This window comes from Xiphias gladius, chromosome 22, assembly GCF_016859285.1.
Source record: "Xiphias gladius isolate SHS-SW01 ecotype Sanya breed wild chromosome 22, ASM1685928v1, whole genome shotgun sequence".
Lineage (NCBI taxonomy): Eukaryota > Metazoa > Chordata > Actinopteri > Istiophoriformes > Xiphiidae > Xiphias > Xiphias gladius.
In genome coordinates this window covers 6,147,260-6,173,876 of record NC_053421.1, presented here as the reverse complement: position 1 = coordinate 6,173,876, position 26,617 = coordinate 6,147,260, and the positions used below count along the sequence as shown (strand labels likewise).

General features: G+C 38.6%; 1 protein-coding gene across 2 annotated transcripts in view; it reads left to right on the top strand.

The window, feature by feature from the left end:
* Positions 1 to 26,617, top strand: part of oxr1a (oxidation resistance 1a) — a 153,870-nt gene that overhangs the window by 10,763 nt on the left and 116,490 nt on the right. For both annotated transcript variants that reach the window (XM_040117154.1, XM_040117153.1), the window contains exon 2: positions 4,728 to 4,815. In XM_040117154.1, coding sequence (XP_039973088.1) covers positions 4,799 to 4,815 — 17 coding nt within the window. In that variant the 5' untranslated portion in view covers positions 4,728 to 4,798. The remainder of the gene's footprint in view (positions 1 to 4,727; positions 4,816 to 26,617) is intronic.

Sequence of the window (26,617 nt, the reverse complement as noted above, 5' to 3'; positions counted from 1 at the left end):
AGACTTACTACAGAGCAAATCTGTCTGTAAAAATTCCTACAGGTGCCATATTTTGACAAGACGCCATCTGATTTGATCATTTTAGTCCAGTGTTAGTCAGCATCTGAGTAATCTTTGGTCAGAGTTTGAGATCAAAGTTTCCTTCTCTATGAGTTGCAAGCTAAAGTGGCTATTATTTACGAAATATAGCATTTTGGGTAGAACTTTAGGTGGCCAATGTGGCTAATCAGAATGTAGCCCTATTTGGAGGAAGAATGGCATGTTTAAATCACCAAATAAAAAAATTTAAATCTTTGTATCTCCCAGTGAATTTAATGCATGAACACAACCATTTCAGGTAAATTTGAATTATGAGGGGTCCCCAGTTGTAGTCTAGGGACTGTTCTTCATCTGTTGCTAAACTGATCAAGGCTATCATGATGTTAGTCAGATAAAACTGGGTTGTTTGAACAGAAGCAAGAGTTGATAACACACTCTTATTTTGAAATAAAGGCAGCATGATATAGAGAGTCTGAATCATTATCAGCACTTACTGTATATGATTGTATGTGTATGTATTAAAAAAAAAACATTGACACATATAAAATATATTTAAAAAGTGAACACTAAATAAATAAGAGAGCCTACATTTCATCTCCTATAAGATTAAGTTATATTTTGTAAGGTATGCCACAACCATAAAAAACATATCCAATCTCCTAAAAAAAACAAACAGATTAAAGGCGAAAAAGATAAGGAGAAATAAAATTTTACGACCAATATATACTGGTTGATAGAACAAAACAATAGTCTGTTTACGATAAGTCTTTACATGCTTGCATAAAATGGATGGATCCTGCAAGCTAGGGCTAGCCGGCACACAAGACATACTCTAGACGCTATAACATAAACCTAACATCTTCTTTTTAATAGGGTGGTCAGTGTAAGTTTTCAATACACTGCTCACCTGAAAAGTCTGCTGTAACTGCTGCAATTATTTTCTGCCAATATTGCTCCCTCCTCCATCCGAGCAGCCACCTGTAGGCTATGCCTAAATTCCGCTGGTGGGATGTTGTTATTGTCACTCCCCAATCTCTGCCGCACCGTGCCTGGTATATGCTCATAGGGCGTGACAATGTCAGAGCTTAGACAATAAACATCAACCCTGTACACATTTTTTTTTTTACTGGATAGAATGTGAAAGTTTGTGTCCTGGCCGCCTACCGTCACAGTTTGCTCAAAAGTTGAGGAAAAAGAACATCCAACCATTATGTCATATGACTTTAAATAGATATTAGCCAAACACTTGTTAGTCTTACACCCAAAGGAGACTGTGCAGCAGCAGGGTCCATTTCATTTAATGTTTTAAGCTTACATTTCTTTAGTATCCTTTACCTTCTAATCTTTGGTGGCTTGAAGTTTATTTTCGTTTAACTGTATATTGCTTAAAAAAAGAGACTCATTGGTTTGTTCTTAAGCCCACGGGCAAGTGAAGCTGTCCTCATATGATCCCAAATACTGTCTAAATAAATATTTTCAGTTTTTGTCTTGGTTCAATGTAGACTCTTGAAAGATCGAAGGTTGTTGTTATTTTTCTGAGGGGAGTGCTGGGTTTGGTAAAGCACTCTGTGTAATCTTTTTAAAGCCCTGCAACACTGTGACAAATGGGAGGATGAGTCACATTTGAACAGAAATGGAAAAGGAAATTGTGTGACTCCGAAATTATCTCTCTGTACTCCCTGGGCTCTGAATTATCCCTCAGATTAGATAAACAGTTCGCTTTAATGAAATGAAATATACTATAATAATTGGCTTTCACTGTGCGTGTACCTGCAGCCTTTGAGGCGAGCACATATCTGCTCTGTAAATCATGTCCTTTGAGAGAGAAAATAGCAGAAACAAAAAGGGAAATGTATATTTTCTAGTTTTCTGGTTTCATTGTTGTCACCTCTTTCTTTAAGCAATAATTTGTCTGAATACTGTGTTCCCTGACTACACAGATGGAGAACTTGTTTCTGTTTAACCAATCAAATTCCTTGCTGCTTTTAAACTGCATTTGCATAAAGCAGTAGCTTCAGCATTCTCTTGCAGGCAGATGGTCACACTGAACCAGACAGTAGCCTGCTACACTATACAAGAGCCACAGACTTTGAAGAACAACACGCATTAGCTTTCCTGCTTAAGCCTCCTCCTTATCTATGAACTTGTCTTGTCCTGCACTTTAGCTTGTTGAAAGAGCCACCAAACAAACATTTGTTGGAAAAAAGCGCACTTCGAATACAAGTTTACAGACTAGATAGCTAATTAGCTGCTCAGCTGCAGAGCATTAAATGGCATGTAAACTTACCTGCAAATGGCATTTGGGTCAGATTAGATGCTGCTGTGGCCCTTACTCTTCAATAACACCAACAACACGCTGCCCATCACCTGCAGCTGCAGTGCAAGTTTGTTTACATTTTCTCTTGTTCCCGTGCTGAAGCGGAGCCTGTCAGCTGCCGTCAATCAAACACAGACACTCACTCGCCCCTCCAGTCGCTGAAACAGAAAATTAGTATTTCTAAAGTTCCCCTAAAGACCTTTTTCCTCCCTTTTAATCATAAAAATCTATTGACAGTAAGTTTAAAAAGACACCAACAAAATTTTTCACGGCAAAAAGGGGTGACTAAATGTGACTTCAGTTTAAAAAAACACAAATGTCAATCTCATGGTGGTGCTAGAGCAAAAAAGTCAACCATGAATCATGGGACCATGAATGTCTGTACTAATAGTAATGGCAATCTATGCAATAGTTGTTGAGATATATCAGTTTGGCAACATTGCCATCTTAGGAAAATCTTTGGACTTTGAACAGCGGGACATCACATCTCAAGGGGCTTAAACATTTCATAGAGTTATGGCATCAGGGAGACATTAATGAGAAATATAGATGGGTGACAAATTAAAGGAAAAACCTGAATAAATGAGTGAAGAAACACACTGTGTGTAGCAGGAAAAAAAGCATAATTTAATTTCAGTTGGACTTGGATAATATTGGATAGATTTTCATTACATTTGGTACAGACATCTTGTGTTCCCCTTAGGATGAACTGTAAAATCCTTGATCCCATAACTTCCAATATAGTGACTATATTGGAATTTCTGGGATCATCAAGGTTGTTACAATTCAAGTTCTATGATATAGTGACATTATCAGGTTAAACTTTTAATTTGTGTAATTTAATGTCCAAATACCTGCAGACTAATCCCATCAGCCTCAGTTTTACTGAGAGTTTAATGCTAATTAGCAAATGTTAGCATGCAAAGACCCTAAGTGCAGTTAAGTAACACGGTACACTTTATACCTGCTAAACATCAGCATATTAGCTTTGTCATTGTGAGCTGACTCTTCTGTTAATTAGTTTTTTGTGTAGAGTGGCGAAACCACCATTGAGGGAGCATAAAACTGGTGACAAGCTGTTGACAACCGCTTTTACAATTATCTGAAAAGTGTGTTTTGTTTGGCCTCTAAAAGTGAGACTGCTCTTTTCCTTAATGCAGGTAATTGCATTATCAAACGTATGTCATACCTTGAAAGTAATACACTGTCAAAACAATTAATTTTAACAGCAGGCTGTATTTTAGAACATTTTCTTGTCTGCAAGCACAGTCGGCAAACATGATACGATGAACTAATACATTTTTATGGCAGCTTGCCTGTGCTGTTACCGTCTGTGAGTCATAGAAGTCACAAAGTTGGCTTCTGCACTTCCTTAGATTACTTACAGAAGAGAGTACATCCGCGGTTTCCATGTCACCTGAATGAATTATCAGATGTTTCCAGTGTCGCACTACTTTGTTAACCTTTATGCCCGCTTATTCAGCTCTCTCCTCTGCTCCCTGCCAGTGTGTAAGAGAGAGAAATCATACTCCAAGTGTTATAAACGAGGTGGTGTGTATGTGCATACCTGCTTGTGTGTTTAACTGATGGAGGGGGGAATAGGTAGATAGGACCGTGCTGGGCACTTTAATCATCCCATTCTCCTTCCCTTTCCCTCCCTCCTTCCCTCTGGCCCTCCACTCTTCTCATTACAGACAGGAGAGGGTGAGAAGTGAGGCCTGCATAGACCTCGGCATTAATTATTGAACCCTATCTTCTTTTACCCAAGCTCCTCCTCCACAGTCTCTGATAGCCTTTACATAAAGGAGCAGAGGCTAACTCCCAGCTATTATACAGTTTGGTGGGAATAGCAAAGATGTATAGAGAGAGACCCAGTTCAGGGATTTAGCCATTCCGAGCTTGTGCAGCATAATGGCCTGCATGTGATATGTTTGTCTACACAAGCAGATATATAGTTCCCCTTTTTAATTGCATTTTAATTGTTCCTCATTGCTCCAGTTGAGCTTCAGCGCTAATTGTTTCCATTCTGTCTGAAATGAGTGCTGTTGTGGCAAAGTAAAACCTAATAAATGTTAAAACTGCTAGTTGACTCCATGCTTTTTCCTTGTCATGTTGGCTGAGTTATGCTCCGCTCATTGCCTCCTGCCATGCCCAGTCAATTTGCCTTGCTCAGTTGGCGGCCAGCTAATGGAGGTTGTTGAGGTCAGCATGACCAAGGCATCCAAACAACTTGAGGGCAACTTGACTGTGATGCTGAAAAACTCACTCTTATCTCCTTCTGTCCCCTGTCCCTGTCTTTTTGCTTTGTGTGTGTGTGTGTGTGTGTGTGTGTGTGTGTGTGTGTCTGTCTATGTGTGCATGCGTCCTGCAGGTTCGAAAAGTCAACATCAAATCTCGACCGTCCCAGAGGCCACTGAGCAGGAGAAAGAAGGCGCTGCCAAAATGTTCAGCACCAAAAGGTCAGCACAATGTAACTTTTGATCTGTTCTTACCTGCTCATAAAAAAAAAAAAAAAAAAAAGAACGTGATAATGGTTGACATTTCTGGTCAGCTACATTCCACACATGACTTTAGATGTGAAAAGTCATTGATGTGAAAAAAATTGCTGGTTTATTTCAGGTCTCAACACAAACACCATTCTCCTTCATTATCAGTTCAGGGTAAAGTCCATATTAATATATTTATAGATATATGTATAAATTATATAATTTGAGACACAGTATCTTCACCCATATCTATACCATATTTCTAAATAGATAGACCCCTGAGAACCCTTTAAACAGAAGTGTAAATACTCTCATTCAGCCTTTGTAGGAAGGATAGTAAACCCAGTTTACAATGTTCTTAGGTTGTGTGTACATTCTGTATTTTTAATGTGGTCTGTGGTAGCGTACAGTCTGCATAAATCTTTTATCAGTTTGGCTTTTCTGGATGTTGACTGCAAGGAAGAAGTGGTCACTTAGCTTAGCTTAGCCAGTATGTGTAAGGTGAGGGTGGGTTAGGTGGACAAAACAAAATGCCTTTGGTTGTTCCTTTTGTGTTGCTTAAATCCTGTGTGGAGCAGTTCACAGCTCAGCTTTGGTTTATATTTCAGTATGTTATAGTGGATAAATTACTGAAAACAGCCCATTAGTTCTCCCATTGAAAACACAAATGAGTTTTTCTTGAATAATTAATTCCTGAATTCTAATAGAACAGCGGATTTTGAATCAATACAGTTATAATGTGTAGTCAGATTACCTTAAAACCTTTTTTTATTTTTTTTAAATATATAACCTATAGTGAGGTCCTGTGTAGAAATTATAGCTTGCCTGACTGTAGTTGTTCAACAGGAAATGTGAAATTGAAACAGTGAAACATAATTTGCTGTGTGCGCACAGGCCATACTAGGAAAAAAAAATCACATTTATTTTATCATTTGTTCAGAAGTATTTTTTTATATGTGCACCTAATTGTCCAGAAATGTATTTATACATGTAGGTGGCATCTGAAATATAATTTTGACATAGGAAATAACTTTTCTTACTACAAACTGATGACAAAGGACAGTATCTGCAAGTGCAACCTATATAAAATATATTATATTTTTCAGTGAATGCTATGATGTGGCTGAGTGGTCAGAGAGTGGAGAAGAGCACCAGCACGTCCAGTCCACCAATCAGCAGCCAGTTATGTCTAGTTTAACTTCCTTTAACTTAAACTAACCTTTAATTATTTTTTTTAAGTTTTGGATATATGCAAATAAAGTAGTTATAATGTGATGTCAATGTTATCCAAATTAGCATGTGACATCAAGAGGCATCTCGCAACTTTTCATTGAAAATAGTTGGCAACTCTGGCCACAGGAGGCCTTTCAAGTTTTGGATGTGGTGCATGGTGCCTTTGTTCGCTGTAACATAATTGCGAACTGTAGCTAAGCCCACAGGGATGTGAAAGGAACCTCGTATTGATGGCAGCAGAATCTACAGTGTAGGAACCACACGGTGAGATTAGACTGACATCCACCTCTCAAATCCTGATTTACACTGACAAAGAGGAGTCACCACTGCATTAGTAAGATATCGATTGCTCCTTTGCCTACACTTTGATGGTCACAGAAGCCGGATGAGGTTTATGTTAGGTTTTTGTCATTAGACACTGGACGTCAACACTAAGGATAAGGAGGAGGAAGTTTATGTTGATGGGAAGTGAGGATGAAGTTAAGGTATCATAATGTGATGGTCACATTGCTGCATCCATCCACCTGTCTCCTCGCAGTGTGTGTGATCATCATATTGCGGGTGAGAAGATTAATAAACCGAGCCAGTTCTCCATCTTTAGGGGGCTGTGTCAGCATATTAGATGACATGGATACGCTCAAAATGACTGTAATAGGTTGCCATCTTGAAATTCAAAGCTCATTCTCTTTTCTGCTGAATATGAAACAAAGCATTTTTCTCTTGCTAAACTGCTGAACGAAACATAAAGTGGCTGAGGAAATCTGTGTCTGTCAGAGATTGCTGTGTGCTGTTGTGGCTTTATCTGTGGGTTTTTTAAAATTGGTTTTCCTCTAAGGTTCCCTCGAGTCATCTCCAACAGCACTTACGTACAGTGCAAGAGGGTAATTAAAAGTTTTTCATTAAAGTTTAATCAAACATCTAACAACGCAGTTTACCTTTGATTGGAATGGAATGAAATGTAGAACAGGGGCATACATAATAAATCCAAAAGATTAGCACTTTGCTTTAGACTTTGTTTGGTGCTCTCTCCTCTGATAATATTAACAGTTTTACTATTATGGAAAAGATGAGAGTGCAGCATATCCACAGCTTGATTGTTTGTGTCTACATGTGATAACTTCAAATGTAACTGGAGCATTGTTAATCTGAGTCTTCCGTTCTTGATGAAAACATTTATGAAGTGATGCATCACAGCCTTGATTTGGGTTACTAATTTTCTCTTGCTATATCTTCTTCCGCCTGCTAGCATATATCTGCTCCATGAAAAGAAGAGGTGTGATTTGCTTGCAATGGTGGTCACTCACTTCACTTCACTCATTCGACCTGACATTGTGTTCATGTTAGCTGATTTCTTGATAGTAGGTGGTGGTATTTTGTTTTGTTTTTGCCCTAACCAATTGGTACCAAGCTACAGTAACGGTTGCTGGAGCAGTTTGTGTTTTTTATCAGGATGGAAGAAATATGATTTAAGAGTTCTTTGTGTCAGTCAGCTTACAGCAACCTGTACAGCTGTGTCTATCTCATCTATGCTGCACACCATTTTGGGTGTAATTTTTCTGTCACCAATTGTCATGGATGTAGTTCATAGATGTATTGTGAGAACTGGATACCGGACTCAAAAATGAATGAAAATTGAATTAAAATTGCTCACGGAGGGCATAAGCCAAATAAATTCTGTAGCTTCTGGATTTGGTTGTACATTTTGCAGCCCACCAGTAGTGGCAACTTGGCGACTTTCCTGCTAGATTTGGTAACTTTTAAGACCCCTGAGCTTGAAATGTAAATACCTAACAACCAGTCACTAATCCTGATTGTTTGTTCGGGAACTCCTCCTCCTTTGTTTTTTCATCTAAATGATTTAACTTGACAATTTAAGTTTGAAAATGTGAGTTTATTCCAGTGTTTGGATCCTCTCTACGCATAATACTTCCGTTCCACAGACTGTACAACACCCTATATAGAAATTAAAGGTAGATATAGATCCATATTAATCAGATGATAGCAGCTTGAAAAATAATTATAGTTAACAATAAACCTTGTTAGTCAGTTTAGTTTAAATTGACTTTTATTCCTTCATTTAAAAAAAAAAAAATCTTATTTAAATGTAAATAGTTGGCAACATTAGTGGCCCACAGACGGGGCAATTTAATCCTGTCAGACCATAAATTGAAGCACCCTGTTAACAATAGCGCTAGCCACCACAGAGTTGTACCTCTCACTTTGTGTTGAAAAATCTTGTTAACTTTGGTATTTCTTTTAAGTAACTCCTGCTCTCGCTTTTCCTTTTCCTTTAGAGCTTTTCGCGTTTGATCACAACTCTCAATTCCACAACGGTTGCTTAAGATTTTTCTTGCAATCAAGAAGTTGCCAGTGCAGCTCATAATATGACATTACCACATCACCAAACAGTGTCAATAAAGATCAGAATTGTCAACGAACTGGCCAATCACAGTGTATATAAGGCAATATAATTCTATTAGTATTGGATTTCCGAGGCCCTTTGTAATTCTACGTCCCTGGACTTCAGCCCCGGAAAGCCCATGCATTCAATCACCTGTGCCCACAACATGTGTGCATTAGTGTTTTTCCCGCTCACCCCGCTCACATGCTCATGCTTACTTCACAGAGTTCACAATTCACGTAAATAAAAACTGCTTGTGTACGCCCTGGGAAAGTTTTAGAAATATATAATACCTACATGGGTTAAAAATTCATAGTACAAAGAGTAATAATTGACCTTGTTGTCAAGGGCCACATTAATTCTTCAGTTTTACAGACTTCTCTTTGATAATGGTGGTCTAATGGGAGAATGCTTTTAGGGCCGCAGGAAATTTTTATGTTGCCATACGGTGAGTGGTCACTGGGAGAAATTGGACAAATATCCCCATTCTTAATCCCACCTGGCACAACACCAGACCTGTTTGAATTGCTAAACAAATCTGATATGTGATCAGTGATTCTGAAGCCTGGAACCAGGCATCTTAAGCCCACCCAATCCTACCACAACTAACTCCTGTCAGAGATCATTATTCAGGTTAGAAGTTTGATTTACTGAGACTAACTTTGATATCTACTAAAGTGATAGTGCTCAGATATCATGGTAATCAATAAATCCAGTGAAGCAACACAAAGTAAAAGTTATTGAATGGCTTTGCTAGGTTATGTCAGAAGGGAAAGTAACACAAGTGGTCACACAAGTTATCGATTAACTCCCAGTTCAACCATGTTATCAAAACCCTTTTTGTAATGAAATTAAAAGGGATCGTATCTGAATTATAACAATGTTGGCAGGCGCACCATTTAATCTTAAACTCTAACTGAGTTTCACAGCACACAAATTGTTTAACAGTATGTTAGGTGTTTCAAGGTTTGTACAGTGTCTATTTTTTTCATTTATCCAAGCAAAAAGGTTTTGTTAAATGGCTTCTGGCTCCAGATTTGTGAACCAGTATGAGTGGACAAAGATTCAGTTCAAGACCTATTGGAATGTTGTTGCCAAGTTGTCCGCTGTTTGACTCTGACTATTTATTCAAACCTGTCCTCTCCTTTTCCATCTGCATGGATACACCCTCTAGAGGTAAAACTACAATTGTGTTGCAGCTCTTAGAACATGTAAGTATTAGGTATTAACATTGTATAGTATTCTCATACTTCCATAGAGTTCTGTATGTACGTAATTTCTGTCAGTCTGTTTATACCCAAATGTTGCACGTGTTCTATAGACTTAGCTCTAATATACAACACAGCCTTAGTTTGACCCCAAGGTTTTCATTTGGAGTCACTCAGCATAATCTTCCCAGGCTGTGGAGGTGTTTGCTTCAAGGACTGTCACAAAGAGTAATTCATTTTCCGTCCTTGGTTGTCAGCCATGTTTCAAAACTAGTTCCTCGCAGCTGTTTTTGGAAACTGTCGGGACAGGAACAGGAAATAACTGTCATGCTGGCAGTAGCTCAGACAGAGATCTTGGAGAGACAGCATGAAGGTGTCACGACTGGACCAGTAATTGCTTTCAGTGGGAGCTGTAATGAAATTACTGCAATGTGAGTTGGACTCATTAGCAGCAAAATGGTGGACCTGAAGAGGGTTTTTCACCAAATCCATTGAAAGCTTTTCCACATTTAAAGTTATAGAGCAAATGTTCTGCTGTATCGTGGCCAGGAAGTGTGCTAAACATACAGTGTGGGATGTCACATTATAGTGATACATTGTGGAAAGGTGCCTTCCTTTGGTAGCTGTGGATGACACAAACAATGCAAACAATAAAGAAAGTAAACACCTTTATTATTATTATGTGAATCTCTCATTATATGAACTGTTTGCCCTTGGCATGCTCTTGTACCATTATGTCGTGCATCATAGTGCATGTACCTGCACCTCCGACCTTATCTATACAGCAATCAATATGTCACATCTTCATCATGGTAGTTAAGCTTATAATGACATGTTGGTAATTACAGTCTTAGCAAAATATCAGATGTGACATTGACCCCTGCCCCCTTCTCCTGACCTTCATAAGAAGTAATTGGATATCTGACTGTCTTTAGCTCTGAGCTGTTGATTGACATCAAGGGGCCTTGCACTTGATTACTTATGTATGTGGTGGGAAGAAAATGGTGTCTGGGGAGTAGAGTGCATGCTGGGATGTGTTAACCCCCCACAAAGGCCTGCTGATCCAATCACGATGAACAGGCCATCATCCCATCTCTGCACACTCACTCTCCTTTGACTGACCTTGAGGGGTGTTGCAAAAGTGTGGCTGAAGAAGTAAAAGGCTTAGTAAGATATATATATACATTGTAAGATTAAGATAGATACACTCACACTCTCTCTCTCACACACACACATACAAACACGTATATGTATGTATGTATGTATGTATGTATGTGTGTGTGTGTGTGTGTATATATACATGTGTATATATATATGTGTGTGTGTCTGTGTGTGTGTGTATATATACATGTGTGTGTGTGTGTGTATATATATGTGTGTGTGTGTGTGTGTGTGTGTGTGTGTGTGTGTGTGTATATATGTGTGTGTGTGTGTGTGTGTATATATATATGTATTTATATGTATGTATATAAATTTTGTATACACATAGAGACAAAGACGAGGGGCTACTATGCAAGCCTGCAAGAACAATGTGGATATAATCAGTCCCTTGGCTACAGATGTCCAAGTTAGTCCTCTTCTGCTTAGTTTACGAATGCTGATGGCAGCAGCATTTTGATCAGCCAGCCTCCGATGAAGCAGGTCCTGGACATAGAATATGACAGTATTAGTAACAGAGCCTGAGGACTGCTAAACTTTGCAGCAAACTGATGAGGAGAGGGCTTTCTGCTGACACAAGGAAGAGGGAGGTATCAAATGTCAAGGGCCACATTAATTCTACTGTTTCTTAATGGTCTTAAGCAGAGTAAGACTTAATAAATATGGAGGAAAATATCTTTTTTGTGAACACACTGTTCTATATGTTCTCAGATATTCTAAGTGTCATAGAAACTGCCTGAGTACATTTCAGGAATTATATTCTATTATCATCTTTTCATTGATTGTTGATATTAAAGTCACTCAGTGTTATCTGATTAATCTTCCACATCGTCTTGCTCGAAGTGCACAGGTCAGTGTACAATGAAAGCGTTCAGTGTAACTTCTTATTGATTGAAGGCAGTTGATTTGACTGACTCAACGACAGCATCGATTTTGCATCGTATTTAAAGAGAGTTTGTGATTTTGGTGTGGAGGTGAATCAGTTGGTTGCTAATCCGTAGCCAGAGATAAAATCATAGCTACTGCTGTTCTCTGACATGCAAATCACCAGCTGAGCATTTCAGTCGCTTGACTGAACAGCTTCACCGTCAGTCACTTTTATGAACAGGTGCCTTATGTTGTATTTGTTGGGGACAAGGCGAGGTTACAGCTTACTGTATTACAATCCCGGCCTCATGTGCTACACTATCTCCTCTAATCATCATTAGGATAAATACCGCTACCGTCACCACAGCAGATGTACGTTGTGGCTGTCTAAAACACATGGTGTTGGGCCGTTTCAAGTGCTCTCTGGCAACTTTCACACAAGATTGTGTCCTCCCATTTTAATCAGAGTTAAGTTCAGATGGGTGTGCTTTCTGTTCTGATGAAAATTGGCTGCAAAATAGCAACTTTGGACTTTTTCCACTGTCATTTTTGGAAATAGTGACCTCCATACAAGTATATACCACACCAATATGTTTTGTGTTTTATGCTGTTGTGTGGGTTGCAGTTGTGAGGGGAAACAGGAAAGGTTATGAGAATAGTTGTTGTGGAACTCTTGCATGGAAATCAGATTAATAACCCACAAACCTGAGACACTAATTACTGTTCGGTGTGGAAAAAGTATTTAGTCATGCTAATTTTACACCAGTTATGGCTAGACAAGCAAGAGACCATCTGTATTTTTGTCACTACCCTAGCTTGCTGTAAATGTCAGCACCACTGCCAGTTTCCATAAAGTTAAAATAAAACTTAGCTGCACCAAATTTAAAAAATCAGGCGCTATCTATTTAACTTTGCACGATGGGAGATTTCTGTGTTATGCTAATAGTAATGTAATGTCACTTCCACCTGGTAACCTCAAGCAGAGATGAGGAGCATGCTGCATTCTATAAGCTTGCTTCTTTCTAACGCCACATTTTTTTTCAAACTTGCCTTCAGCCTCAACCTACGCTGGAGCCACATAAGGTGACCTTTTTCATTTTTACATATGCATATGCATATATTTTAGCAAACAATTACACATACAGCTAACAAAGAGCAACCTTAGCATTCGTTTGAAGTCATGTTTCTGGCCATCTGACATATATGTAAGCCACTATGTTCACCAGCTAGTTGCTAAATTTGGATTTGCTGTTAAGTGCTCATCAGCTAACATAGGGGGTTTAGCAGAAGTTTTTTCCTGTTGCTGCTTGAAACGGTTGATAAGAGCAGACAACCAAAACAATTAGCTAAAAGATGCTAAAATATTTCGTAGAGCTGAGGGGAGCTGCAGAGTTTGATAATCATGTGTGCACTGAGTGACGCCTTTTACATTACATTACATTTTTAATATAAAAATTGATTAGTGCAGTTTTAAACATTAGATAAGCATTTATATTACTGCCTGTGTTTCAGAATTGATGCAGACATAATGTGGTCTGTGGCCTTTGAAACTGTATTTGTATGTTCCATCTAACCCAGGAATGTTATGTATAGGCCCCTGAGGTTGAACAAGTCACTGTTCTGTTTTGTTGTTGTTGCCTGTTGTCAGCTTTTAAAGTTGCAGGATCATGTCAGCAATGCAGGGCATGTATGTATTTATTACCAGGATGAAAAATGTTAATGTTTACAGCATAGATCATATCATCAGGGGCTGATAATATGGATGGAGGCAGCTAGAGCCTCCACCTCTAGCTGGAGGCTATAAATCTGCAATAAAAAAAGAAACAACAGAAATGTCCAGTGTTTCCACTGGTCACATGTTCCTTACTGCTTCCTCGCGTTGTGACCTTTCGGTGTTTGACAGCTGCATGACAACAGCAAATGCTATAGCCCCAGGAGTGGAATTCCTGTACATATATACATGATTTATAATATAAAACACAGGCTAATAATCATTGTTATTTTAATCTGTGAATTGGTGCATGTTGTAGCTTTAACATGATGCGCTATTTTACTAATTTAGTCAATTGCAGCTGAACCGAAACGCCCCAATAAGAGTATGCTGGGCATTTAAAAGAAAGAAAGTGCTATACGTATCCTCAGGAGCCTTTAATTTTCCAAAATGCATCGCCTAGTATATCAGATCAATGTACAGAGGTTGAATGTCAGCCAGTGAAAGTGGTGAGAGTGAGCCTGCAGGCCATGGCCACAGGCTAATGAAATTTTGATGCAGCTTTATTTAGAACTATATTTTACAGGATTACATCCCAGGCTCCGTTTCCAACTTCAAAGGCGAGCTTTCACCACTGCTGGGGGTAGCGGGCCTAGCTGCACGGCTCCCCAGAATAGGACGGTTCCTGACAATTTTTTGCCTGGGTTTTTTTTCCCTCCTACTTCCATCATTCAGAAGGCTTTCAAGAGATCATTTCTAATCTGACTCTTTATTTTTCATCCGTTTCCCACTTTGCTCTGTTAATCCATGAAGTGAGATATGCAAAAGGTTTGTGTGTGGTGCTCTTGATTAGATTAGATTAGGGCTTTCATCACTTGTGGCCAGATAAGAGAGAGAGTGATGGAGGAAGGGGGTGGGTATAGAACTGCCAGCACTCTCCATTTAAATGGCTCTGGAGTGGTGACAGATTTACACCAGAGGAAGACTTGATGGGCTGCGTGTGTTTGAGGATGTTAATATATCTGCTGCTCATATGCATCCATAACCTAGGGCTGATATGAATGCATCTCATTGGTTGTATATTTTGGTTGTCTCAATGTGTTGAGTGCTTGTAGAAGGGCTGCAGGATTAATAGTATTAAGATCACGATCTCAATTCAGGCCTGTATTCAGTCTTATTTTTGCTGCATATCTGCTGCGTTAGCATTAGCGGAGAAATCCATAGCATCCAACCTGTTTCTCCTGAAGCTGTAGCAACAAATGACAAGTGTTTGTTACACGTCATGACACTGCAACTGCACAGGAAGAGGGAGGTAGGCATCGATGTCTAACGTGTGAGACAGAGGAGTAAAACGCGGTGGAAGAAACGGCTTGTTATGAGCAACAAAAACGTGTGCGAGTCGCAGTAACCCAGTGATGGCGAGGAAGGACAACTAACCACCCACAGGTTGGACAAAAATGTGACACCATGAAATGGTACAGTACAACTACCTGAAACCTTGCAAAAATTCAAGAGGCTTTATTTTTTCCTAAGAAGATATGGCTCTGGTCAGTGCAAAATAAGGGAGTTATGCTTTGCTAGTCAAATCCTACTTAGCATTACAAACACTAGCCGATCTAATGTTATACAATAACATGGAGTGTAGAGCAGCAGTCAAGGCGAAAATGTAAAAAAAAAAAAAAAATTGCATCACTTTTAGGCCATGGCAGATTTATGGTCAAGCTGAACTATTGAATCAAATAGTTTAACAGTCTGAGCCTAACGACTGTTGTGATGAGGTTTACACAGGACTAAAGCAGGTTGCTATCTTATCCTATGACTGTAGGGAGGTGGAAAAATGGTTTGTGTGATAACAAATCTCCCTTCATAACCTGACTACAGCTTTATGTTTTTGGGCACAGGCTACATCTGGTTACAAGTGAATTACAGTGTCTTTTAGTTAAAAAGAGCAGGTAAGAGACTCGGTTGGTTATTCTTTCAGCTTGTCTACACAGGAAGTGTTTCAGACAAATTTATGTCGTCCATCTCACGCATATCCGACAGAACAAGAGTGATACGTGCATAAAGACAACCTGAAGTGTATTTTGAAGATATTATCTACATGTGTAACAATGTCACTCTAAGCTTAAATCCAAAGTCACTAAATGAGTAAAAAAACAGCTGGTCATTTAAAATTCAGTTTAGCTCCAGAACTCAGGCTGAATTTGTAGCTCCACTATGTTTTGATGTGTGAATTTGTAACTACTGTACTGTATGGTCAAACTTAATTTCCAATAGCCAAAAAGGTTCTTTTTAAGGTTATTTGAAAGATATAATTAACTTTGAAGATGTTTGAGACAGTGAGCCTATTAATAATGATGTATTTACAAAGTTATCCTATGAAGTCCCATTAGAGTGTATTTTTATATTGTAGCGTTCACATCGCTTGTTTTCTTTAACCAGCAGTCCAGAACCCAAAGATGTTCAATTTACTATTGCATGAAACAAAAAGCAGCAAATCCTCACATTTGGGTCAGCTGGAACCAGGCAATAATTAGTTGGGTTTTTTTTTTTTTAATAGATTAATCAATTATAAAACTAGTTGCTGGTTGTTTTTCTGTCAATCAACTGAAGTAATTCATTAATCATTTTTGCTCTAAAAAATAGTGTGCCTGAGAACTGTGCTAGAAAATTGTGATCTCAGTCCTTTGTAAATAGTAAAAAACATGCACTCACACTGCAGTCCCTGGCATATGGTAAATATCCATGTTGCAGTACAGTCAACCTTGCCCTTTGGCCTTCTCCTTCCTCATTACGACCTCTCTCTCCCTCTCTCTCTCACTCTGTTTCTTTGTACATCTCCTTCCCTCTGTCTGTTCCTCTCTTTTATTCCCTCTTTCTCCTTGTCCTCCCGCTGGATGGATGGTTTACAGCTTAGCAAGGTGCAGCAGCTGGTGCCCCAGGAGATCACTGACCTGGGGTGAACACTGAAAAAGAGTCAAATTAACGTTTATTCCATTACTCACACTGAAACGCTGGCAGCGGCAGCATCCTCAATGTCATCCAGAGGGTAAACACTGCTCAGCCAGGGGGAAACAACAAAAACATCCACAGCACAGGACGACCATACAAATTTACATCCCCAGTGCTGGAAAAGCAAAGCTGGTGTTTATTTAAATTGTTCTATGTATTTTAGATGATAGCAGTTATTTGTAATGCCGACAGTACCTCTCTCTTCCTGTCGTCTCTTTTATATCTGAGGGTAGAGTACTATGTCATGTAAACAGACTGGGCCAGCGGTAGCCAGAGAGCAGCAGAGAGAGCACCTCCGGGTGGCTGGATGTGTTTGTTAAGCATGGTAATTTGCTGTGAAGAGAATTCCGGAGGAAAAAAAACAAAACAACTGCCACCGTTTCAAAGCTGGTCGGCCTCTGTAACTGTTCGGTCTTTTCTCTGTCTGGGCTTTCATCCTCGTGGCTCAGATGATTCCATATCTTATGTAAGGGCAGATTTAAGAAAAAATAAATAGATAAATAAAACTGCGAGTCCAGACAAAATGGCTTCAAACAGCCATCAGTTAGGATTCAGATATGCAGCGTGTATGACTATCTCCCTCTGCCATTGCATCTAACCCAATTTCCCGACTGCTGTGACGTTATTGTGATCATGGCAAAGTGCAGTGGCTGAATTTATTGTACCAGGGCCTCTGCTTTTTTTTGATGAATGTGCTCTGAGCTCATCCTTATCTGGCAGGAGGCATTAAGGCATGAATCATACTGTTTGTTTTTTCGGCCTTTTCCGAGACTGACTGACTGACAGTGGTATCTAAGGACAGCAACATGGTTTAAGGTAACAAATTCAAAGCAGTTCAAAAGAAGGACCTTATGGTAGTTACTGTAGGACAGAGCAGGATGTGGAAAGAATAGGAATCATCTTTATATATCATATCATCATCATATATCACAGGTTAAAATTAGAACATTTTCATACATGGAAATAATAATCAGTCCATCATCTGTTACACATTGTTGCTGTCCTGTGAAAACCGTGGATCTTCAAAATGTCAACTTAAGAAAAAGTTTTGTTCTCATTGAGCATGTACAAGCGATTTAGCGAATTTGTGGCATGCACCAATTTTCTGGTACTTGAATTTTCTCTAAGGTACAAACGAAATTCACAAGTCGTCCAGACCTAGTGCTCAAGTCATTTATAGTCTGCCTTTCTTCACAGGGCAAAAAACCCTCATTTGACCTGAAATCATAATCTCCAAAAATAATAAGAATGACTCTGAAGTTAAAAAATAATATGGAGATTAACTCAACTAAAAAAAAAAACTAATTTACCTGTATCATCATCATCATGGCTTGCAAATTTACCAACAGGTTTTGTTAGATTTTATGATTTTATTGGTATATTTTGTTACAGCAAATTCTACAGTTCAGTAGTTTTTTTTTTTTTTTTTTTTAAATATTCTCTCACTCTGGCAGCAGCTCCAGGGCCCTTATGCAGGTCTCTGTCCAATATCATCCTCTGCTGCACAATGTAACATCACCCACTGTAGGCTATAATATTACCCATCTAATATCTCGGTGACTGTCACATGACCCCCTCTCATATTAGTCATGAACCATTTTGCTTTAGAAAGATGTTTTTTAGCAATATAACCTCATGGTAGATCCTTCCCTCTTCATTACACCGGTGCTCTGATAACATGTCGTTGGCAGCTGTATTATGGATATTTTCTAATTGTTCTGGTATTTCTTTTCTTAACCTAAACACATGACATAACCAGACAAGCTTGGTGAACTTCCTGCTGCATATGCATTTGTGAGTTTTAGATACCCATAGATGTTAAGTTTTTAAAAAATATATAACATATAATGTATGTATTATATACATGTGAAGTACATGATTCATATAAATGGCAAATAAAATAACATTACATATCTACCGTATATTTTACATGTAAAATGCCAGTTACATGTGAAAAATAGATATTATCTACATGTGTAACAATGTCACTCTAAGCTTAAATCCAAAGTCACTAAATGAGTAAAAAAACAGCTGGTCATTTAAAATTCAGTTTAGCTCCAGACCTGAGGCTGAATTTGTAGCTCCACTATGTTATTTTGATGTGTGAATTTGTAACTACTGTACTGTATGGTCAAACTTAATTTCCAATAGCCAAAAAGGTTCTTTTTGAGGTTATTTGAAAGATATAATTAACTTTGAAGATGTTTGAGACAGTGAGCCTATTAATAATGATGTATTTACAAAGTTATCCTAAGAGGTCCCATAAGAGAATGGGTGAGATGAGGAAAAATAGTTTCAACACACATCTCTGTATTTATGTAGTAGATAAACAATGATAATTAAGCTATTATTCAGTTAATTCGAGTACATTCATGTTTTTTTTTTCTAATAAATTACAGAAAACATTGTTTTAACATTAATTCAGTGGCTGTCTGAATATTTTTTTTGGTTTTGAATCATGTCATCAGACACTTGGTTTGAATGTTTAACCACTTTACTCTGATTGGATGTACAGCCTGTAGTGGTTGCTAGCAGACCCTTGTATGGGCTTGACTTGACAGGTCTCTGTAATTTATGAGGAGGAGATATAGTGGTCTCAGCGCACTATTAAAACCAAAAAGCCAAAAGCTTTTCTTCATTGAGAGGCAACCCAATTCTACATTGACTCTGATATGACTTCACAACAGATGGCACAGAAATTTTCAATGTCATTACTCAAGCTAATCTCCTAAAACATTAAAAACACTACAAGGCTTTTATGTGGAAGAACCAGTGTTGGGAGCACGACTCTTGATGCCACACATGTACAAAACTAGACTAGTGTTGTACCGGTCTAGATTGATTGAAAATGGAGTAAATGAAGCATCATCTTGACGCTGACACACTGCTTTCATGACAGCGCTGTGTGGCTCTTTAGCTGATTGTGTTTGTCAGAGAATGCCATATAAAATACAAGGCTGTTATGAATAACAAAACAAGAGCTACGGGTGCAATCCTCTTGCTTAAAAAGCCCTTCGGTTGCCCAACGCTAACATTCTCTCAACCAATTGTGGTATAAAAGTATAGTTTGACAGGCAGTTGAAGAGATTTAGAGAAATCTTAAGGGTATTTTCACAGTGAGCGGGGGTATGAGGACAGAGGTAAGAAGGTGCCAGTTCTACTCATTTTACACAGAGTTCACAGGAGCGCTAAGGTGGCAGCCTCAACGACACGCCAGTGCTCATCAACCTCCTACACGGAGCTCGCTCCGCTTACTTAGTTGCACTACCTCCAGCCCCAAAGTAGTGCAAGTAAAGTGGCCTGGAGGGCTATAGAGATTGGACCATGTGCTCTACTTTGGCTGAATTTGTAAGACGTAAGAAGAGAGATATTGGTTTGAACCCACAGAAGCTGGAGAGGTTTTTGTTGAGGAAAAGTACTTGACTGTACATTTGTACCGGGCCCGGGCTAACCGGGCGTCATGTTGTTACTGTAAGATGCCAAAAATAGTCTGGCACATAACCACCAATGAAACCCATTTTTATTTTATTTTTTATTTTTTTTTTTTAACCCTTCGTTTTTTTTACATGAAATAAACAAACACTTGTTAATTAGTGAGATTTAGAGGTGCTCATAACAAGGTTTTGTTATCTTTGGACAGAGCCCGACTAGCTTTTTATAGTTTTTGTGCTAGCTAAGCTAACTAGCTGCTGGTGGTAACTTTGTTTACCCTACAGACATGGGAGTGGTGTAAATCTTCTCGTCTAATTCTTGTAAATATGTGTATTTCCCGAAATTTTGAACAATTAGTTTCATAAAATTTTTGAAAATACTTATTTGTATTATCATAAAGTTTATTTAAGATGCATGGGCAATACATTTTCCAAAACAGTCATCTGCGTGCCAATCAACTAATCAGAGACCAGCAGTAAAAAAGTTGAAAAACAGTTGCATGGTTATGAAATCACTTTGCCTCAAAACTCAAACATACACACACAAACATACACATATTCTATATATTCATCCAGATATCTTATTTTTAAGTTCTACTGGAGCATCTCTAAATGATTTCTGACAAATCTACCCAGTGGTATAGAGGCATCTTAAAATAAACTGCCCTTTTCCCTCCATCTCCTACTGACTGCTGCTGGATTCAGATCACATCTCTCCCCTTTCCTGAGCTCTGTTGCCTAAGGTTGGGCCTGTGAGTCATCATCAAGGAGAGTTAGATAATGTGGTGGTGGCCAGAACGCTAGCCACACGGCATACATGGAAAGATATACAATATTAGAGCAAGGAAATAAGGTCAAGTTCAATAACTGAGTGCTCTGAGTGGACATCATGGGAATGCATATGAGGTGAACTTGCTCTACAGCAGAATCATACTAATGAGACTGTACACAGGGATTAGGAATAGACTATGTGAAGGATGGTATGGTGTTTTCCATAGCTGGTATGTTTAAGTACACAATATTTTTACTATATGCATTCAGATGACTTTCAAAGCAGATCCGAAGCCAGAAAATAATTGTCAATTATTTATTACATTTTAGTTCACGGTTTCCTGCTCATATAATACAAAGGTGATAAACCCCTGCGTTAAGATTGGAAAAAATATGTATAATTTATTAATAATGTTGTAAATTATAAATGTATTCAGTCTTAATTGCAAGTGAATAGCAAAAAGTATAGAATACAATAGTATAGAAAACCAATATGACTAAATCCCTCTGCTTTGTGAAATTATATGTATGAAGGAAATATTGCTCTGCCATTTTATATCAACATCAGGAATAATGAACTCAAAAGATGACTTACTTTTTGTGTCCTTGACATCAGTAAGGCTAATCTGTCTCGCTTGTATCTCCTCCAAATGCCCTGTTAATGTGATTGAATTAATTTGGGTAATTTACTGCAATCAAGATGTAATATCTGCTCCTCATTAGGTTTTTCATACAGGGCATAGCACATACTATAGCGCAGTCCACTGTAAATAAGCATGAAATATCTTTTAAAAAATCATGATATAGGAGAGTTGCTCCTGCAGTTTCCAGTTGTCAAAGCAAATCTTCAAATTGGCAAACTGTATTGCTGTAAAATAGAAGCTCTTTGCGAGTTCTATATCTGGAAGAAGAGTATTGGAGCGAAGAACATTTGACATTCATCAAACATGAGTTGGTTGTAAATGAATTCCCGGCTCAACTGTATGTGTACTTTGTGAATTGCACATTGTTCTCCTGTGCATTCTCCTCAAGACTTTAAAAGAAATCTGCTCCAATGAGGCTCATAGCTTTTCTCTCCAATTTGACAAATCCTGGCGTTGTAGTGGCACCATCCTGACCTCACACTGCTACTCCGTCTATCTGGGTATCACAGTCATTTGGATTGCATGGGGGGATATGTGTATGTGTATATTGTCCACATCTGAGCAACTGCTAAATCTAACTCTAATCAAATTTAATACACTCTCTTGACCTGTGAGCTATGAGCTTGTGAACAGTCTGATTGCAGCGTGTGGTGTGTTTACAGTCTAACGGTGTTGATTAAGTACTGGGAAGGTTGTTCTCGACCAGCCACAGCTAAATTAAAATGGGAAGGGGAGATAGGTCCTGTTATCATCAGCTTTAGCACTTCACACACAAGAGATGTGCCACAGAGTCAGCAGTCACTGCTTGCTCACCTGTTGTCATTATTTATAGTAAATTAGCATTACACTTTGAAATAGCTGAAATCAGAGAAATCCCAGGATTTCCCTGTTAATTGTAGGAATTCTGGATAGTGATCTCACAATGTAATAGTTTTCAATTGTCAGTTAGAAAAACCCCTCTCTCAAACAGCGATTGTTCAGTCATAGCTTAACAACCATAAATAAGCACGACAGGCATAGCGGCTGCAGTAAGACAGATACTTTTCCTCCAAAGTGTTTGGAAGGCGATTTCTTTGCTCATGTTTTGTCAAGGAATGGTTTAAACAAGCGTTCCTCTGCTCTAACGTAAGCTGCAAATGTTAGCATGTCTTACTACTGTAGGTAGTAGGCTATTTAGTAACTTAAGCCTTAATTACTTCCTAGGTCAAGGAGCATTTCACTAGCTAACTTCATTTAGCCCCATTCAGCCTCATTCATGATAGCACATATTATGTCACCGCTGTGTGGAGGCTGGTCTTGGATTCTACAGAACCAGAGTTTAGGCTGATGTTAACTGCTCTGTCCTGGTCTTTAGGATTTGGGGAAGTTCATGTTCCATTAACCCAAGCCATACTAGTTAATACTAGGGCTAACTTGCACTTAACTACAATACAAGAACAATGCTGTTTCTATGCCTTCTACATGGATCATTAAGGATGCTGACTTTTTAGCCTCACTGTTTAAGCAGGATATAATATTAAGGTTAGGGTTAACCATTAAGTGCATATTTAAGGCTGCTTTACAGGGTTCCTATTTTCAAGCAAGTGCACTGTAAACTGCCAGAAGTAGCATTTTCAACCAATCCATGAAGCTAACATCTTACTATAATTGGAGGAATTTCTGTCTCTCTGTGTCTGTCTGTCTGCCCTTTGATTCTCTCGAGAACCGCTCACCCGATCGACTTTAGACTTCACCTGTATTGCTGAGGACCCAAGGAAGCGAAGTGTTGACTGTGACGTTTTTTGGATGAGTGGTTCTCGAAACATGAGGATCAATATTAAACGACAGTCGGTGACTATGTTAGAGCTTGGGCAGTGCATCCATGCAACCGACGTCATTGACTACGGCGCGTAGCAAAGATGGCTCCACCCGGTCAAACCTTGGATTACCCGAAAAACGCGACGCAGCTACAAAACCTCGAACAGTTTCATCTGAAGTGTGGGACTATTTTAGACAGAGACCAAAGCTCCACAAATTGCAAATGGCTTATCACAGCAGTGCAACTGCAACTGCAACAACTTCGACAAATGCAGTACAATTAATGTTACAGATTGTTGTTACAGTCTGTAAATCGTTTCAAATAGTTTCCTCGCTGATGCAAAAATACATTTGCCCGGGATTTTCTTAACTGCATATTACTCCAGTCGTGAAATAAATCCATGTCATACCCATTTTAAGTTTTGAGTCAAGTTAAGGGAAGAAATACTGATTCTCCAGTTCAGGGAAGGGGTTACTATGACACACAGTGATTACAATTAATCTACCGCTAGCAGACTTTATCAGCTGTAGCCAGTTTATTAAGTGATCTAGTGCAGTGCCCGTTCAAAACGTGCCTGTTATCTCATGAATAGTTCAATATTTAAGTCAATCTGCTAATCTTCATCATCTAATTTCCACATCACTGCTGTGTAATTATATTAATAATAAAAATAATAATAATAGACCGTATTTGTCAGATAACTGATGGGAAAATATTGGACCACAAATTCAAAAGGACTGCTGTGACACATACACTCACTTGCCAGTTTATTAGGTACACCTAGATAAAACTAATGCAGTGTAATACAACAGGCCTGCAATAAATCCTCCCTTCATGAGGATTAGAGTGTTCGGTTTTTATTGAATCTGTTTGAAAGAGGCGTTGATTTATTTTAATGGTCATTTTGGAGGCTGTGATTTGTGGTGCTGTTGTACTGTACTGTGTTATACTGAGAGGTGTTCCTAATATTTTGTGCTTCCCATTTATGTGAATTAAGGTTGACAAAATGTAATTATATAATTAAGAGCTGCAGGGATTAGCAAACAGTCAATTATAGAAATGCCAGATTGTGCCCTTATTACATAATGGTTTATAATTCAGACAATGATGAACAAAAGTGTTGAGGTTGTACCTTTTTTTATATTGCAAGATATACTTTCCGCAGCAGCTCCCCTAGAGGAAAATATCCGCGAACAGAGGCTATAAGACACAAGCATGCCACCATTGTATATTCCTTTTCATTCTGCTCGGCTTGTGAAATTGGGATATTCATATTTGATCTCCCATCCATGTTTTTCATGGGTTCCATGGGGGCCCTCACAACCATTCTCTGTGGGAGTGACAGTGTGATACTGAGAAATGCATGAATCCCATTTAAAGTACATGTAAAGGAACGACTGGGTAGTAGCAGCAGTTAAGTCATGAATTAAACTGTCTGTAATTCAGCGCAGCTATACAAATCATTCTGCCTGATAGCCTGCAGAGGCACATACGGTCAGTTGTCTGCATAAATGGAGTATCACTTGCCAATGTTGACACCTGACAGGTTAACAGCAAGTGAGATTCAGTGCTGTTTGGGCATGAATTTTCAATAATAGAGACCATGATAGTTCTTCCTTTAAACACTGACAGATGTAATGAGCCTTGTTTTTCTTTAGGGATTTGATATATACCAACAAATGTATCCATCCACAGAAGAAAGATGGCCTTAATTTTAATGATGATGTGAATGGTGAGGTCAGACCAGACTGTCTGCTGATCTCACTAATCTGCCGCCCAAAACAGAAGCTAGTTTCCAGGAACAGAAATGACTCATAGTACTCAGTCTCCCCTTGTTCTTGTGTCATTTTGTTTCCTACTGCAGCACTCGCCATCATAAAAAAAGTATGTAGAAGCTATCTGCAGGGTTTTAATTATGTTTGCTGCTTGCTTGGATCCTTTTTTTTTTTTTTTTTTTTAACTGCACTTTACAGGAGCAATCCTGTTCTTCATCAAGTAATGAGATAAATTTTAATTAGTTTGTGAAATGACACAAGGAATGACTTCCATTATATGAAAAATAAACTGTGTGGAAAAAATGAACATTATACCCATGTAACTGCATTATGTGGTCCTGAAACTGTGGGCCATAAGATTCAGTTAGAATAGCATCTACTGTTTTGTGAAGGCTTTGCACAAAATGTTGGAACCTGGCAATCTGCTTCAAGGGCATGAGGTCAGCCACTGATGTTGGGCCATAATGCCCTATTTGCAGACAGCATTCCAGTCCATCTCAAAGGTGTTTGTTTGATGGGTTGTGGTCAGGTAGTTTGGTTCCACACCACACTACAGATTTGTTCAGACATTCAAATAGGTCTGATGTCGTGCCCACTGATGGCTGTTTTCACTGGTTAAAGAAACTATCGAGCAATCAGGGCCTTGTAGGTGGGATTAAGAAAAACGCTAATTGTTCCTAGCAAACAGCAGGAGCTTCCGTGTCCATAATAAATGGAGAAATCTCTGTCTCTCTTTCTGTTTTTATCCTTAGACAGACAGGATTGTCAACCTTAATTCACATAAATGGGAAGCACAAAATATTAGGAACACCTCTCAGTATAACACAGTACATGCAACAGCACCACAAATCACAGCCTCCAAAATGACCATTAAAAAAAATTCAACACCTCTTTCAAACAGATTCAATAAAAACCGAACACTCTAATCCTCATGAAGGGAGGATTTATTGCAGGCCTGTTGTATTACACTGCATTAGTTTTATCTAGGTGTACGTTATAAACTGGCAAGTGAGTGTATGTGTCACAGCAGTCCTTTTGAATTTGTGGTCCAATATTTTCTGATCAGTTGTCTGACAAATAGGTTCTATTATTATTATTATTATTATTATTATTATTATTATTATTATTATTATTATTATTATTTTATTATTATTATTATCATCACTACACAGCAGTGACATGGAAATTAGATGATGGAGATTAGCTGATTGACTTAAATATTGAACTATTAATTAGATAACGGGAACGTTTTGAACTGGCACTGCACTACTTCACTTAAATTCTCAGGCTAAAGATCAGGGCTCCGTGTTGGCCAGTTAAGTTCTTCCGCACCAAACTCAGACAGCCATTTCTGTATGGACATGTTTTTGTGCACAGGGCCACTGTCATGTTGAAACAAGAAAGGATCTTCCCAGAATTGCTGACACAAAGTTGGAAGCACGATATTGTCTTAAATAAAATTGTATGCTGTAGATTTCTCTTAGATGGAAATAAGGGATGCAACCCCAATTATGAAAAAAGACCCGTAACTAATTTGTGTGGAATGGGGTGTCCATATACTTTTGGTCATATACTATAAATTCACCTAGTGAAAGCGTTTCATATAACAGACTCATTTAGAAATTATGTTACTAACAGTGGATGTCACCAGTGTCAGGATTAAAAAGCTCCTGTTTCTAGCTCTGTGTCGTCAAAACAAGTCTGGTCATTCAAGATCCATGGCCCCTTCATAATCATCTCTCTCTCTCTCTCTCTCACACACACAG